This window comes from Leptodactylus fuscus, chromosome 11 (genome assembly GCF_031893055.1).
Source record: "Leptodactylus fuscus isolate aLepFus1 chromosome 11, aLepFus1.hap2, whole genome shotgun sequence".
Taxonomy (NCBI): domain Eukaryota; kingdom Metazoa; phylum Chordata; class Amphibia; order Anura; family Leptodactylidae; genus Leptodactylus; species Leptodactylus fuscus.
In genome coordinates, this window is record NC_134275.1 from 33621839 (window position 1) to 33636794 (window position 14956).

At 45.8% G+C, this 14956-nt stretch overlaps 1 protein-coding gene across 1 annotated transcript; it reads left to right on the top strand.

Moving 5' to 3' along the window:
* The first annotated feature begins 657 nt into the window (after positions 1-657).
* LOC142185003 (ficolin-1-like) lies at positions 658-14507 on the top strand. The gene is made up of 9 exons (XM_075260211.1): positions 658-727; positions 2524-2637; positions 3278-3331; positions 4779-4814; positions 8412-8441; positions 10972-11096; positions 11220-11349; positions 11986-12120; positions 14218-14507. Exons 1-9 carry the CDS (start codon positions 658-660, stop codon positions 14454-14456), a joined length of 933 nt encoding a protein of 310 aa, XP_075116312.1. The 3' UTR covers positions 14457-14507.
* Positions 14508-14956: the final 449 nt, after the last annotated feature.

The window sequence follows — 14956 nt, forward strand, 5'->3', positions numbered from 1 at the left end:
TACAATCCTTCCTATTGTCTATCCCCAGGAGAGGTCGTTAGTGTCACATCGGTGGGGGTCTGACAACCAGAAGAGACTTTTTAGGCACTGGAACCTATACAGGGAAAGTGAAGACCTTTAAAACCCACCACCCTCCCACTCTATGCCCACCCATACCCGCACATCCCAAACAAGTACGACGAGACCCCAAGGACGCACGTACCCTCAAACCACACACTCCACGCTCACTCCCCCTTCTCCCACTCCCAACCCTTCTTTGCTTTAGCAATACCAAATGTTTTTCTTTGGTTATGCTAATAAAGTCAGTTTGTATCTTGTTGTATCTTGAAGTGCCTGTTCACTGTATGGTAGCGGTACCGGAGTACAGAAGCTGTGATCGCATTCAGGAGTGGAAGTCTCCACTGTGTGCTAGTCACTGCATTGAATGCCTGTCCACCATAGAATACTATGTACACTTCTCATTCCACCCTACAAAACTCTCCACATGGCTGCACCTCCTACGCCTCCTCCCTCATCTCCATCTACCACCCTACCCATCCTCTCCGTTCTGCCAATGATCTAATAAGGGAAGGGTTTAGACAAGGTGAGATCTATAAGACGTCTTGCTCTATACACGCCTGCATCTTGCTGAGAGAGACAGAGACCGTACAGGTCACTATGTGGACTTTTTGGTTTGCTGTGATCTGGATGGGGGCCGCCTCCTATGATGCTGACCTTACCTGTCCAGGTGAGTCCTGTCTATCTTATACTGGTGTCTGGTTTAGTCAGTAATAGGGTAAGTGCGGATATTATATCCATGGGCTGGTATAGGACATTGTTATATGTGCACTCATATAATAGGGAATAGGATTATTGTCCAGATCACCCCAAATGGAAGTTTATTTCCACATTCTTGCTTAATAACCAGGTGGATAGGACTCTTTGCTAGAGCTAAGTCTCTATGTCTAGCTATCTAGCTCAAGGCTTTATTTGCCTGAGATACAACGCTTCAGTCCTGTCAGTCCTGTCTGTAATGCGCTTTTCTCATGGAGACTCAAAGAACAGTGAGTGTTGTGGAGTAGGGGATTCAGTGGCTGCCATACAGGCTCTCATCCCCAACAGTCAGTAGTTTGTACAGGGAGCCAATTGAGAGTCCTTTCACACTTGCGCTCGTTCTCCGGTTTGTGCATTTCGCCTGGTTTCCGTCTTCAGCACCGGCGAAACTAGACAAGGGACGGAAACCCGGCGGTCAGTTTTAAATCCCAGTTACTTGAATGGGTTTGTAAAGGAGATTGTCTGTGTGCACTTTCTGCCTGTCTGCAGGGAAAATGATTTCTTTAGCTGGACACAAAGTCGGACATGCAGGACTTTGTGTCCGGCTAAAAAGAATGGTTTCCCCACAAGCAGGGCGAAGCTAGACATGGGAGGTACCTTTACAAACCCATTCAGGTAAATAGGTTTTAAAACTGACCGCCGGGTTTCCATCCCCTGTCCAGTTTCGCCAGTGCTGAAGACGGAAACCCGGTGGAATGCACAAACCGGACATCCAGGCGCAAGTGTGAAAGGACCCTTACCTATCAGCATATTTTTGGCATGTCAGAGAAAACCAGAGTACCCAGAGGAAACCCATACAAACACGGCTCCGACTGCTTGAATTTCCACTAATTGTGACAACAAGGGTCCCATGTCCCCCATATAAATGGAGCAGAGTTCAAGAATTTGTACTACTGTTCCATTCAGCTGTACAGGACTGCCATAGACAGATGAGTGCCACTTTATCCATACCATACCAAAAAGTAATGGCCATTGGGCACCTGGGCAGTGTCAGTATGGGGGTGGTGGGGGATCTGTCAGATGTCAGTATTTGTTCATTTTGTTTTTAACTTATTGCTACTTTTTTCTCCCCTGGAAAGTCGTTCAGCTATAAATATGTTGCCTATATTAATATAAGAACTACTCTACATGTGCTGGGGGTTTGGAGCTCTGTAGCCCTTTGGGATTAAGGTGATTATAGTACAAAATGTTCACTGATAGATTTGGTAGTAGCGGGATCTGTCCTCCTATACTGTACATGGGCTCTCAATATTCGGTCCAGCCATGAGTAGGCGCAGTAGTAAAATGTATAACATTTCCCAGGACTATGATATTAATATTAGATCAGTGGAGGTCCAAGACAAGGAACCTCCACCGATCAGTTTGTTGAAGGGGCTACAGCATTTGAACAAGTGTTGTGATCTCTTCATTGTCTACCAAGCACAGCGCCATAAATTATACAGTGGTTGTTTGTGGTGTTGCATTCTATCCCCATTCATTTGAATGGAACAGAGCGGCATCATGCTCATGTGACCAATGGACTTGATGTCACTGACATAAGATGAGGAAGTGGAGCTGGCCATTGTGCCATAATTCGGGGTCCCCATCTACCAGTTTGCTATGGATGGTCATTAATATCATAGTCCCAGAAACCCCCTATAACAATAGGCTGTTCATTTTAATAACCGGGATAAAGCCTCTAATGTTCACCATTTCCATGTTTGCTCACAGAAGTGAAGATTTTAGGAATCGGAGAGTCTGACAAGTTGACCATACTCAGAGGATGTCCTGGCTTTCCTGGATCTCCTGGTCAAAAAGGAGAAGCTGGATCACCTGGACTAAAAGGTAAATGTGACCTCTGACCTGGATGATATAATATAATGTGGTATATGGTCAGGTCATAGTCTATACTATTCATAGAGTGTATACAAATAGAGAATATATTGTAAAGCGCTGCGGAATATGATGGTGCTATAAGTAAGAAAAATAATAATACTGTACACTAGACAGCTCTTTAGTCTATTATAATACTGCAGACAAGAAGGAAGTTTTAACGCCTTAAAGGAATCGTCCAGGGTTGTAATTTTGAAGATTCCTAATATCACATTGTCACATGATCTGTTTGTAGCTGAGTCTCAATCAAGTGAATAGATCTGAGCTGCAATTCCTGGCACAGCCAACATACAGAGTACGGCGCTGTGCCCGGTATTCAATGAAGAGTCCACAGACCTGCAGCCTCTTCACATAGTCCATTGACAGGGAAGGGGAAAAACTAAGTTTGAAAGTAAACCCAGCCGTGGTAATCCTTTACACTGCCATTATATGCCATCAACACCGATACAGCGGTCTCAGTGCAACTGAACCAGATTTACATCGCCATAGGGACCTATCTTTTGGGCACCAGTGCCCTATACATAATATCTACTGAAAATGTAAATGTTTTTGCGTGAATTATTACTTTATAATCTGTTCTGTAAATATTCAGGAGAAAAGGGGCTTGAGGGCATCGCCGGAAAGATTGGTCCTCCGGGTGTAAGCGGTAAGTGATAAAGTAATAAACTACATAGGATTGCTAAATAAAGAGGGGTTTCCAGCAATGGCATAACTAGGAATGGTGGTGCCCTGTGGTGAACTTTTGACATGCCCCCCCCCTTCTCGACCGATGCCAAAGACCCCTACCGACTGACCCCTCCCCCCACGCATTCCTGCACGCACTATTATGCCCTATAGTGGCCCTGTATACAGTATTATGTCCCATAGTGGCCCCTGCACACAGTATTATGCCGCATAGTGGCCCCTGCACACAGTATGATGCCCCATAGTGGCCCCTGCACACAGTATGATGCCCCATACTGGCCCCTGCACACAGTATGATGCCCCATACTGGCCCCTGCACACAGTATGATGCCCCATAGTGGCCCCTGCACACAGTATGATGCCCCATACTGGTCCCTGCACACAGTATTATGCCCCATACTGGCCCCTGCACACAGTATGATGCCCCATAGTGGTCCCTGCACACAGTATTATGCCCCATACTGGTCCCTGCACACAGTATTATGCCCCATACTGGCCCCTGCACACAGTATTATGCCCTATAGTGGCACCTGCACTCAATATTATGCCCCATAGTGGCCCCTGCACACAGTATTATGTCCCATAGTGTCCCCTGCACTCAATATTATGCCCCATAGTGGCCCCTGCACACACTATTATGTCCCATAGTGGCCCCTGCACACAGTATTATGTCCCTTAGTGACCCCTGCACACAGTATTATGCCCCATACTGGCCCCTACACACACTATTATGCCCCATAGTGGCCCCTGCACACAATATTATGCCCCATACTTGCCCCTGCACACACTATTATGCCCCATAGTGGCCCTTGCGCACAATGTCCACAATGTCTCATTGTGGACATCCATGAACAATTATTATACTCAGGGAGCCGGTCATTTTACTGCACAGAATAGTTTAGTACTTTGGGTCATCCAAACACAGGCTGTATGGGGCCCCAAAATTCCTGATGGCGGCCCTGATGCTGGGAGTTGTAGTTTTACAACAGCTAGAGTGCCAAAGGTTGGCTATCCCTGGTCTAGAATGTTTGTCCGGGGTGCAGTAGTCGAACCCACTGATATTGGAAATCTGCAGCGTAAGTGAATTTGTCAACAATTAATGTCCCTACACACTGTACACATCAATACCAATAGTGCAAAGCTATTTAAGGAAAGACCCTACTGGCGAGGAGATAGGTAACACCAAGTTGCTAATCTATTCATACATTTCCAGGAAGAATAACAGAGGGATAACACAATACATATTTATAAGAAGTTTGATTTATTATTATCATTGCATTTACTAAACCAGACGTATCAGGAAAGATCTCAAGTCTTCTTTGTAGAGGACTTTGGTTTCTGTTCAGTTTCCAGTTCAGTCTTGAGCTCTGCTATCTGTGTCTTCAGATATATATTTTCTCTTGGAACAGGTGCTGAGGGCTCCAGAGGTGAAAAAGGGCAAAAAGGTAAAAATAACTGTTTAATTCCAATACATTATGTGCCATTCAGTATATATACATGGTTTACTTTACCTTTGTACCAGTTTATACAAATCTTCCCCTTATTATAGTTAATGTATGAAAATAAAAAAAATGCATCTGATTGGTTACTATTAGAGATGAGCGAACACTAAAATGTTCGAGGTTCGAAATTCGATTCGAACAGCCGCTCACTGTTCGAGTGTTCGAATGGGTTTCGAACCCCATTATAGTCTATGGGGAACATAAACTCGTTAAGGGGGAAACCCAAATTCGTGTCTGGAGGGTCACCAAGTCCACTATGACACCCCAGGAAATGATACCAACACCCTGGAATGACACTGGGACAGCAGGGGAAGCATGTCTGGGGGCATAAAAGTCACTTTATTTCATGGAAATCCCTGTCAGTTTGCGATTTTCGCAAGCTAACTTTTCCCCATAGAAATGCATTGGCCAGTGCTGATTGGCCAGAGTACGGAACTCGACCAATCAGCGCTGGCTCTGCTGGAGGAGGCGGAGTCTAAGATCGCTCCACACCAGTCTCCATTCAGGTCCGACCTTAGACTCCGCCTCCTCCGGCAGAGCCAGCGCTGATTGGCCGAAGGCTGGCCAATGCATTCCTATGCGAATGCAGAGACTTAGCAGTGCTGAGTCAGTTTTGCTCAACTACACATCTGATGCACACTCGGCACTGCTACATCAGATGTAGCAATCTGATGTAGCAGAGCCGAGGGTGCACTAGAACCCCTGTGCAAACTCAGTTCACGCTAATAGAATGCATTGGCCAGCGCTGATTGGCCAATGCATTCTATTAGCCCGATGAAGTAGAGCTGAATGTGTGTGCTAAGCACACACATTCAGCTCTACTTCATCGGGCTAATAGAATGCATTGGCCAGCGCTGATTGGCCAGAGTACGGAACTCGACCAATCAGCGCTGGCTCTGCTGGAGGAGGCGGAGTCTAAGATCGCTCCACACCAGTCTCCATTCAGGTCCGACCTTAGACTCCGCCTCCTCCAGCAGAGCCAGCGCTGATTGGCCGAATTCCGTACTCTGGCCAATCAGCACTGGCTAATGCATTGTATTGGCGTGATGAAGCAGTGCTGAATGTGTGTGCTTAGCACACACATTCAGCTCTACTTCATCGGGCTAATAGAATGCATTGGCCAGCGCTGATTGGCCAGAGTACGGAACTCGACCAATCAGCGCTGGCTCTGCTGGAGGAGGCGGAGTCTAAGATCGCTCCACACCAGTCTCCATTCAGGTCCGACCTTAGACTCCGCCTCCTCCAGCAGAGCCAGCGCTGATTGGCCGAATTCCGTACTCTGGCCAATCAGCACTGGCTAATGCATTGTATTGGCGTGATGAAGCAGTGCTGAATGTGTGTGCTTAGCACACACATTCAGCTCTACTTCATCGGGCTAATAGAATGCATTGGCCAGCGCTGATTGGCCAGAGTACGGAACTCGACCAATCAGCGCTGGCTCTGCTGGAGGAGGCGGAGTCTAAGATCGCTCCACACCAGTCTCCATTCAGGTCCGACCTTAGACTCCGCCTCCTCCAGCAGAGCCAGCGCTGATTGGCCGAATTCCGTACTCTGGCCAATCAGCACTGGCTAATGCATTGTATTGGCGTGATGAAGCAGTGCTGAATGTGTGTGCTTAGCACACACATTCAGCTCTACTTCATCGGGCTAATAGAATGCATTGGCCAATCAGCGCTGGCCAATGCATTCTATTAGCTTGATGAAGCAGAGTGTGCACAAGGGTTCAAGCGCACCCTCGGCTCTGATGTAGCAGAGCCGAGGGTGCACAAGGGTTCAAGCGCACCCTCGGCTCTGATGTAGCAGAGCCAAGGCTGCACAAGGGTTCAAGCACACCCTCGGCTCTGATGTAGCAGAGCCGAGGGTGCACAAGGGTTCAAGTGCACCCTCGGCTCTGCTACATCAGAGCCGAGGGTGCGCTTGAACCCTTGTGCAGCCTCGGCTCTGCTACATCAGAGCCGAGGGTGCGCTTGAACCCTTGTGCAGCCTCGGCTCTGCTACATCAGAGCCGAGGGTGCGCTTGAACCCTTGTGCACACTCTGCTTCATCAAGCTAATAGAATGCATTGGCCAGCGCTGATTGGCCAATGCATTCTATTAGCCCGATGAAGTAGAGCTGAATGTGTGTGCTAAGCACACACATTCAGCACTGCTTCATCACGCCAATACAATGCATTAGCCAGTGCTGATTGGCCAGAGTACGGAATTCGGCCAATCAGCGCTGGCTCTGCTGGAGGAGGCGGAGTCTAAGGTCGGACCTGAATGGAGACTGGTGTGGAGCGATCTTAGACTCCGCCTCCTCCAGCAGAGCTAGCACTGATTGGTCGAGTTCCGTACTCTGGCCAATCAGTGCTGGCCAATGCATCCCTATGGGAAAAAGTTTATCTCACAAAAATCACAATTACACACCCGATAGAGCCCCAAAAAGTTATTTTTAATAACATTCCCCCCTAAATAAAGTTTATCCCTAGCTATCCCTGCCTGTACAGCTATCCCTGTCTCATAGTCACAAAGTTCACATTCTCATATGACCCGGATTTGAAATCCACTATTCGTCTAAAATGGAGGTCACCTGATTTCGGCAGCCAATGACTTTTTCCAATTTTTTTCAATGCCCCCGGTGTCGTAGTTCCTGTCCCACCTCCCCTGCGCTGTTATTGGTGCAAAAAAGGCGCCAGGGAAGGTGGGAGGGGAATCGAATTTTGGCGCACTTTACCACGCGGTGTTCGATTCGATTCGAACATGGCGAACACCCTGATATCCGATCGAACATGTGTTCGATAGAACACTGTTCCCTCATCTCTAGTTACTATAGAGAATGGCGCCTCCTGTTGTCACCATTGGTTATTACATGAGGCTCATTGTATTTTGGTGCAGGATGACATACATATGACATGGGCTCCAAACCTGTAGTGCACATGTTTATATAGTCATACCCTCCAACATATGGAAATCAAAAACTCAACATTATACTCCGTTCACATCTGCGTTCAGGGATTCTGTTTCCCTCTCCGCATGAAAAATGTGGAGAGAAAAGCGCCGCAAGCAGCACTTTTCTCTCCGCATTGTTTGCATGGAAACCACTCAGACCCCATTATAGTCTCTTGGGTTCATGGGTTTACTAAGGTAACCGGTGTTTTATGCAGATTGTTTCCATTCGGGGGATCCCCAAGCAGACTCCCCAAACGGAAACCCAAACGCAGATGTGAACCAAGCCGAAGATGGGCCCAGCACCCAAATGCATATACTGGGGCAGTGCCCATGTGGGGTAAAAGGGCACAGTTTGTGGAAAAGGAGGCATGGCATCTCCTACTTCCCAGAATGGCTATCTTCTTGCTCCCCAAATGTTATCAAGCACACTGTATATAGTCTGTATACTGGTACAGCACATTGGTCCTCACCGAATTGTCCTAGGTAACCTGCTTGGATATCAGTCTGAACAGGACCAAAGCACAGAAACCAATTATGGCCATGAGGACATACAGGGCAGTAACCGCACAATGACATACTGTACTATAAAATACTTCTATTTACTCCACAACAGGTGACCCCGGGGTATCTGACTCTGTGTATGGTAAGTAGACGATCTGTTTGCTACCTCCACGATGCTTTGTAATTTTCCCTAATGGTAATGGGGAAATTTATCAAAGAATCTGTGCCAATTTTATAGTGTAAAAAAGTTGAAATTTTGGAACAAACATCTTTGCTCAAAAATATGTGACTGTGTTTTCCCTTTTAGCGTTCACATACTATGCCTAAAGCTCAATTGCAAAATCCGCCTGAAACCATCCTCCATTGATTTCAGTGGAGATCAGATGCTGAATTCTTCCTGGAGCTGATAATTTCAGATATCTGAAAAAAAAAAAAAAAAAAAATGATCACCATGCTCAATCTCCAGGCAGATTCCGCTTGATAACTCCTATTGAATTGAATGGCAGGCAGAAAATTTCCACCTGGCTAGTGCGGAATTTTTTAATTCAGTGTCGGATTCTGAAGAATATGTTAAGCAGAAAAATTCAGCTTCAAATTTCTGGACATGCCCTAAAGGGTATGTTCACACATCGGAAACCTTTTCCACTGTGTGACTATTCAATGCAGCATTCCGCTCAAGATTAGGCCCGAACTTCTTGCATTATCAACATTTCAGACACAGCATCGCCTCCTTACCTCGCCCAGTTACAACTGACGAACCAGTGTCCAAGTTCGAGAGGATGGTTGTCCTTAAATCTCCAAGAAACAGAAGATTAGCTAACTGTAAAGCAGCTTTGCTAGATACCATTCCAGATTCCAAGCCGGGATATCTTTCAGCATGGGAAGCTGAGCTCGATACAACCTTCACTCAAGATGAAATCACATCCATCTTACAATCCTCTCATGGCCTCTCAAACTGTGTGTGGCTTCAGGAATCACATTTTAAACTCCTAGCGAGATGGCACCGTACTCCAGATTGGCTACACACTCACAAACTGGCGTCAGACGACTTGTGCTGGAGATGCCGAATGGAAAGAGGTTCCCCTTATCACATATGGTGGACCTGCCCGAAGATTAAGGCTTTCTGGTCCCAAATAACGCCAGAGATTCAACATATCACTTCGTCCACTCTAATCTAACCACCTGCTGCAGTCCTTCTCTCATGCCCAACATCTTACTATTCGCCCAACAAAACTAATCTCACAACGCACTTATTTGAGGCAGCAAAGTCCCTTATACCTAAATATTGGCTCCAACCCACTGTCCCTTCGACTGCTGAATGGAGAGAAAAAGTGACGCACATTTTTAAATTCGATAAGAGATACTTAGCTGGTCCACCGGTTCACACAACCGATTCTTGAAGACGTGGTCACTGTGGTCTAAATTCAACCAAATTAGTATCTCAGCAGACACCCAGTAGACGTCTTCAAAGGTTGTTCTTTACCAAAGACCCATACTCATGTTGGGGGCACAAGACCCCCAGAGCTATGTTGTCTGTAGTTCCAAATTAAATAACAGGCCTGGATAAGCTACACGCATCCTTGAGGCCTGGAGAAATCACAAAGACACAGCTGGTGGTGTATCAAAATGAATTCTGATTTTAATGGTAGGAAAAGGTAGTTTAAATACAATACAGACAAGAGCAGATTGGACTATAACTGTGTTTACATCTTCCTTGAAGACAATTAGTTAGATAAGGATTCATTAACATTCCATTTCCTTATAACCTAAAGAAGGGTTTATCTTCTTTGATCTTTTGTTTAAAGTCTCAATAGTACACAGCCCATAGCGTCTCCATGTTAATTAGTCTAACCAATTCCTTTGTGAGACAAAACTACTTATCTCTGATAGGGACAAGATGACTGGAAAGACAATATCACTGGAAAACAAGTAATCTCGGCGCCCACTTCATGTAATTTATCATATATAATTTTCAAACAATATTTTAGCCCTTCACACTCACGAGACTATTACAGACAGACCCCTGTCCCCTGCCCTCCCCGTCACCCTCCCTTTTTTCATTTTTATGACTTTTTCTCCCATTTCCTTTCCTTAATGATAAGAATCCTTGTACTTTACTTTACATACATGGTACTTAGTCTTTTTCAGATAATTTGAGGGTTTCACCCTCTTTGTATTGTTTGATCTTATATGCTCAAAATGTTCATACCACTGCTACCTCCTTTTTATGTTTTATTTTCTATAAAAAAAAAATTTGAAAATGTTAATAAAATGAGATTTGAAAAAAAAAAAAAGATTAGGCCCGAATGAATGGACCTAATGGGGAGGGAGTCTCGAGCCACGGATACTTTGGCTGAGTCAGCTGCGGAAACCGCAGAAAGATAAGGCAGATCACTTCTTTTTCCCGCTAGCTGAAAAAAGTCGCTAGTGGGGAAAAAATGCGATCGGCTCCCATTGAATTGAATAGGAGCTTTTTTTGCAGGTGGATTTTGAGGCGGATTCACTTGCAATTCCATGTTTTTCCACATTGCTGCTGTGCTGGGTGTGTGTATATGTGTATGTGTGTGTGTGTGTGTGTGTGTGTATATATATATATATATATATATATATATATATATATACATACTCATCACCCGGACACTACATTTATGTTATCCATCTATTTCTCTTAGCTACAAAAAACTGCAAGGACTTACTGGATGAGGGTGAAGTCCTAAGTGACTGGTACACAATATACCCAGCAGGGCAGCGTCTAAGGGTTATGTGTGACCAGCATACTGATGGCGGAGGCTGGATTGTAAGTAGAGCACCATTACATTGTAAAAGAGTCCCATTAGATTGTAAGTAGAGCCCCATTGTAAAGTGAAGATTTCACCATTATGGAAGTCGTGTCATATAAGGTATATATCTACGCGCTCAGGTTTTCCAGAGGCGCTGCGATGGCTCAGTTGACTTTTTACGTGACTGGAATTCATACAAGAAAGGATTTGGCAGCCGTCTGAATGAGTTTTGGCTGGGAAATGAGAATCTTCATATGTTGACATCCTCAGGTAAGTACATAGATAGTCCTCACATAATTAAGATTTTTTTTCTACCTTCAGATAAGATATGTGAATGGTGTTGCTTTGGGCTACTACTAAGGGGGTGGTTTAAGTGGTTCCCTGGTTTTCACCTGTTAACCCCTATGCAAGAAATTGGCCTTCACTGCAGGGGTCCACCAGGTTGCTACCTCTAGGAAGAGTAACAGTGTAAAGGACAGATGACCCAGACAGGTTGAGAGACACCAAGTGCATGGGGTCAGCAAAGTCCAGGTATGGGCCAAGGTCAGGACTGGCAGATCCCTTTTATAATCAATGATCCAAACAACAGCTCAAGGAAGGCAGGGCAGTTTCGTATGCCAGGAAGCAAGCTGGGGTCAGACAGAAAAAAACTGCAGAGAACAAATCGGGAGCTGAGAGTCAAGTAAAAAAACAATGTCAGACATAGGTAAACAGCAGAACGCAGGACAAGTATAACTTTGCGGGCACCAGGCACAGGTAGGTACCTAAATCACTGCGGCTTCTTCCTTGTGAGTGATTTTATGTGTGTGGGGACCTACTGATAGATTTATGGCACATTCCCCCACAATGTCTTCTTTATGTTCACTTCTATTTAGTACTCCGTAACATCTTCCAGTATCTCCGCAGGTACATGGGAAATGCGTATCGATCTTCAAGCTTTTGACAACACAAAGCATTATGCCAAGTACATGACTTTCCAGATTTTGGGAGAGGATGAAAAATATAAATTGCTACTTGGAAATTTCACAGATGGCAACGCAAGTAAGAATCTGAATTTCAAGAATATGGGACAGGCAGTTTAGATAACCTGTGACCCTGGGACCCAAAATGCTGATATACCAACAACACCATCGTATTTCCAGTGGAAGCCCCTTTAATAATGCCCCCTTTCTCCCTCCAAAACAGTAACAACACCCTCTTATGTCCACACACAATTCAAATAACTTCCTTTATACCACCTAAAAGATGTTTGCACCCCTTCATCAGTTATTAAAGCGCCTCATTGTAAATAATAGTCCCTGCTTATAAACAGTGTCCCATATCAGTAATAGTTCCCCCTTATCAGTAATAGTTCCCTCATAAATAATAGTTCACCTTATAAAATATTAGTCCACATTATCAATATTAGCCCTCTTATAAATAATAGCCCTCTTATACACAATACACACTTATAAATAATAGTCCCCCCTTATAAATAGCCCTTTAACAATACCCTCCATATAAGTAAGAGACCACATTATAATAGTCGCCCTTATAATGTCGCCCTTATTATAGGCCTATTATAAATAGTTCTTCCCTTATAAATAGTAGCCCCTTATATAAAACAGTCTCCTCATTATAAGAGTCAGCCTTATATATAATAGTTCCTCTCTTATAGTAGCCCCCCTTATGTATATATAACGGTCCCACCTTAGAATAGTGCTCCATATATGTAATTTATCTCTTATAATAGCGCTCCTTATATAAAACAGTTCCTCCATTATAAATAATAGCCCCCTCATATGTCTCTTCATTATAACAGCCCCATAACATATATATAATTGTTCCACTTTAGCCCCCCTTATACATAATAATTTCTCTCCTATAATAGTGCCCTTTATGAGAAATAGTATTTCCTCCATTACAAATACTAGCCCCCTTAGGGCTCATTCACACGGACACAGAGGAGGCGGATTATGGCGCGTAATCCACGTCATAATCCGCCCCCTCACAATGGTGGTCTATGGAGACCGGCAGGCTACTTTTTTCTGAGAGCGGGGTGTTGCTGCTTGCGGGAAAAAAAAAGTGTCTTCCCTTTCTTCAGGCGGATTCCGTGGCTCGTCGAGCTGCAGCGTCCACCTGGCGGCAGCACCCTCTGTACTCGGCCCATTCATTTGAGCCTACTCCGGAGGGGGAAGCTGCGACAGTCGTGGCAGGCAGGTTTTGGCCTGAGAGTCACGTGGTTCCCCGTGTCACTCTCAGTGCAAAAATCCGCCATTACACTCCCCGTGTGAACTTAGCCTTATATTTAAGGGCTAGTTCACACGTGAACTGCCCGCACGGGTTTTGACACCGAGAGAGACGTGGCGAGCCAGCCTGACGTGCCATATACATACCTTGACCAGCTGCACTGCCCACTCACAGTCTGGAAACCCACCCTAATAAAGTTTATGGGAACCTGCCTTGGTGTGTGACGAAGCCTCTGTGCCCTGCATCCCCATAAAAGCACAGGAATGACCTAAGTCCACATCCATAGGTGACCCTGTGTCTAGCGCCCCTTAAACCCCCATTACTAAAGGCTAAACAGATTCTTCTGACCTGGTCTGCATATACAAAACCAGGGATCCTATCATTTAAACTATTTTTTTTCTGCCGTAAGAAAGGCTATTCTTCTCCAGGCTGCCGTTCAGTTAAAATCCCGTTTTTCGCCGGTATGCAAATGAGTTCTCTCGCAGCACTGGGGGCGTCCTCAATGCTGCAAGAGAACTCTCCATCTTCTTCAGGAACGAGGTCTTCACGCCTCTTCTTCCGGGGGTTGGTTTCAAACTTCTAGGCCTCGGGCCGAGGGCAAAGCCAACTGCGCGCGCTTGCCGGCCACAAGAAAATGGCCGTTTACACAGTATTGTGACCCTACCACAATACTTAAATGATAGGATCCCTTTAATACATGGACCCTCTATCTACATCCTACTCATACCTATACGCTGCCCCACAACCAAACTCGGCACCGCCAATTTAAAGGGAAGGTATTAAACATAGCAACACAACACTGTTACACCCTTTTTCTATAGAAATTAGACATAGAAGTTCTCTTATAAGAATTACAGGTTGTTTAACCTGAATTCTCAATAGATTCTTTAAATTTATGTTTTTTTCCAGAAAATGCAATGGATGTTCATGCAGATATGCCGTTCTCCACAACCGATAAGGACACAAGTGGATGTGTCCCCACTTTCAAAGGAGGCTGGTGGTACAACAAATGCCACCATGCAAACCTAAATGGACTCTATCTGGCTGGGCAGCACGACTCTTATGCTGATGGGATCAACTGGGCCTATGGAAAGGGCTTCCATTACTCGTATAAAGTTTCAGAAATGAAGATGAGACCAGTCCAGTAAAATCATCAGTATAAAGAGGGAACAAGGCAAGAACTGAAGGAGGATCTCCAGCTCACATACTGTGCACTAACATCAAATATGTAAATATACTGTATATATACGTATTAGCAATACCTGCGACTTCGTCCGCAACCCCCTCCCTCCTTGCGCGACCCACCTGCAGCGCGGTTCTGGCCCCTCCCCCTTTGCCTTGCGGTTGCCGCTACCCCGGCCTCCCCTTTCTCCCCCTGCCGTGAACCCCTGCCGCCGCCTTTCCCCCCCCAACACCCCAGCCTCCCCTCCCACTTCCCCTGCCCCTTCTCTACTCGCGACCCCGTGCTCCTCACCCCCGCCACTCCGGCCTCCCCCTCCTCCCCCCCGCTTCGTACCACGACTGCGCCCACTCCCTCCCCCTCCCCATGTATCCCAGCCACGACGCTGGTGCCCCTCCCCCTCAAACCCCACTCCCCTGGCACGACCCTGGTTGCCTCCTCTCCTCCATGCCCCTGCTGCGACCCCGC

Excerpts from the sequence above, each read along its gene's own strand:
- LOC142185003 (XM_075260211.1), top strand. The coding sequence starts at position 658 with ATGTGGACTTTTTGGTTTGCTGTGATCTGGATGGGGGCCGCCTCCTAT. Across the intron at positions 3,332-4,778 it reads TGGTCCTCCGGGTGTAAGCG|GTGCTGAGGGCTCCAGAGGT; the intron begins GTAAGTGATAAA and ends CTCTTGGAACAG. Across the intron at positions 11,350-11,985 it reads TCATATGTTGACATCCTCAG|GTACATGGGAAATGCGTATC; the intron begins GTAAGTACATAG and ends GTATCTCCGCAG.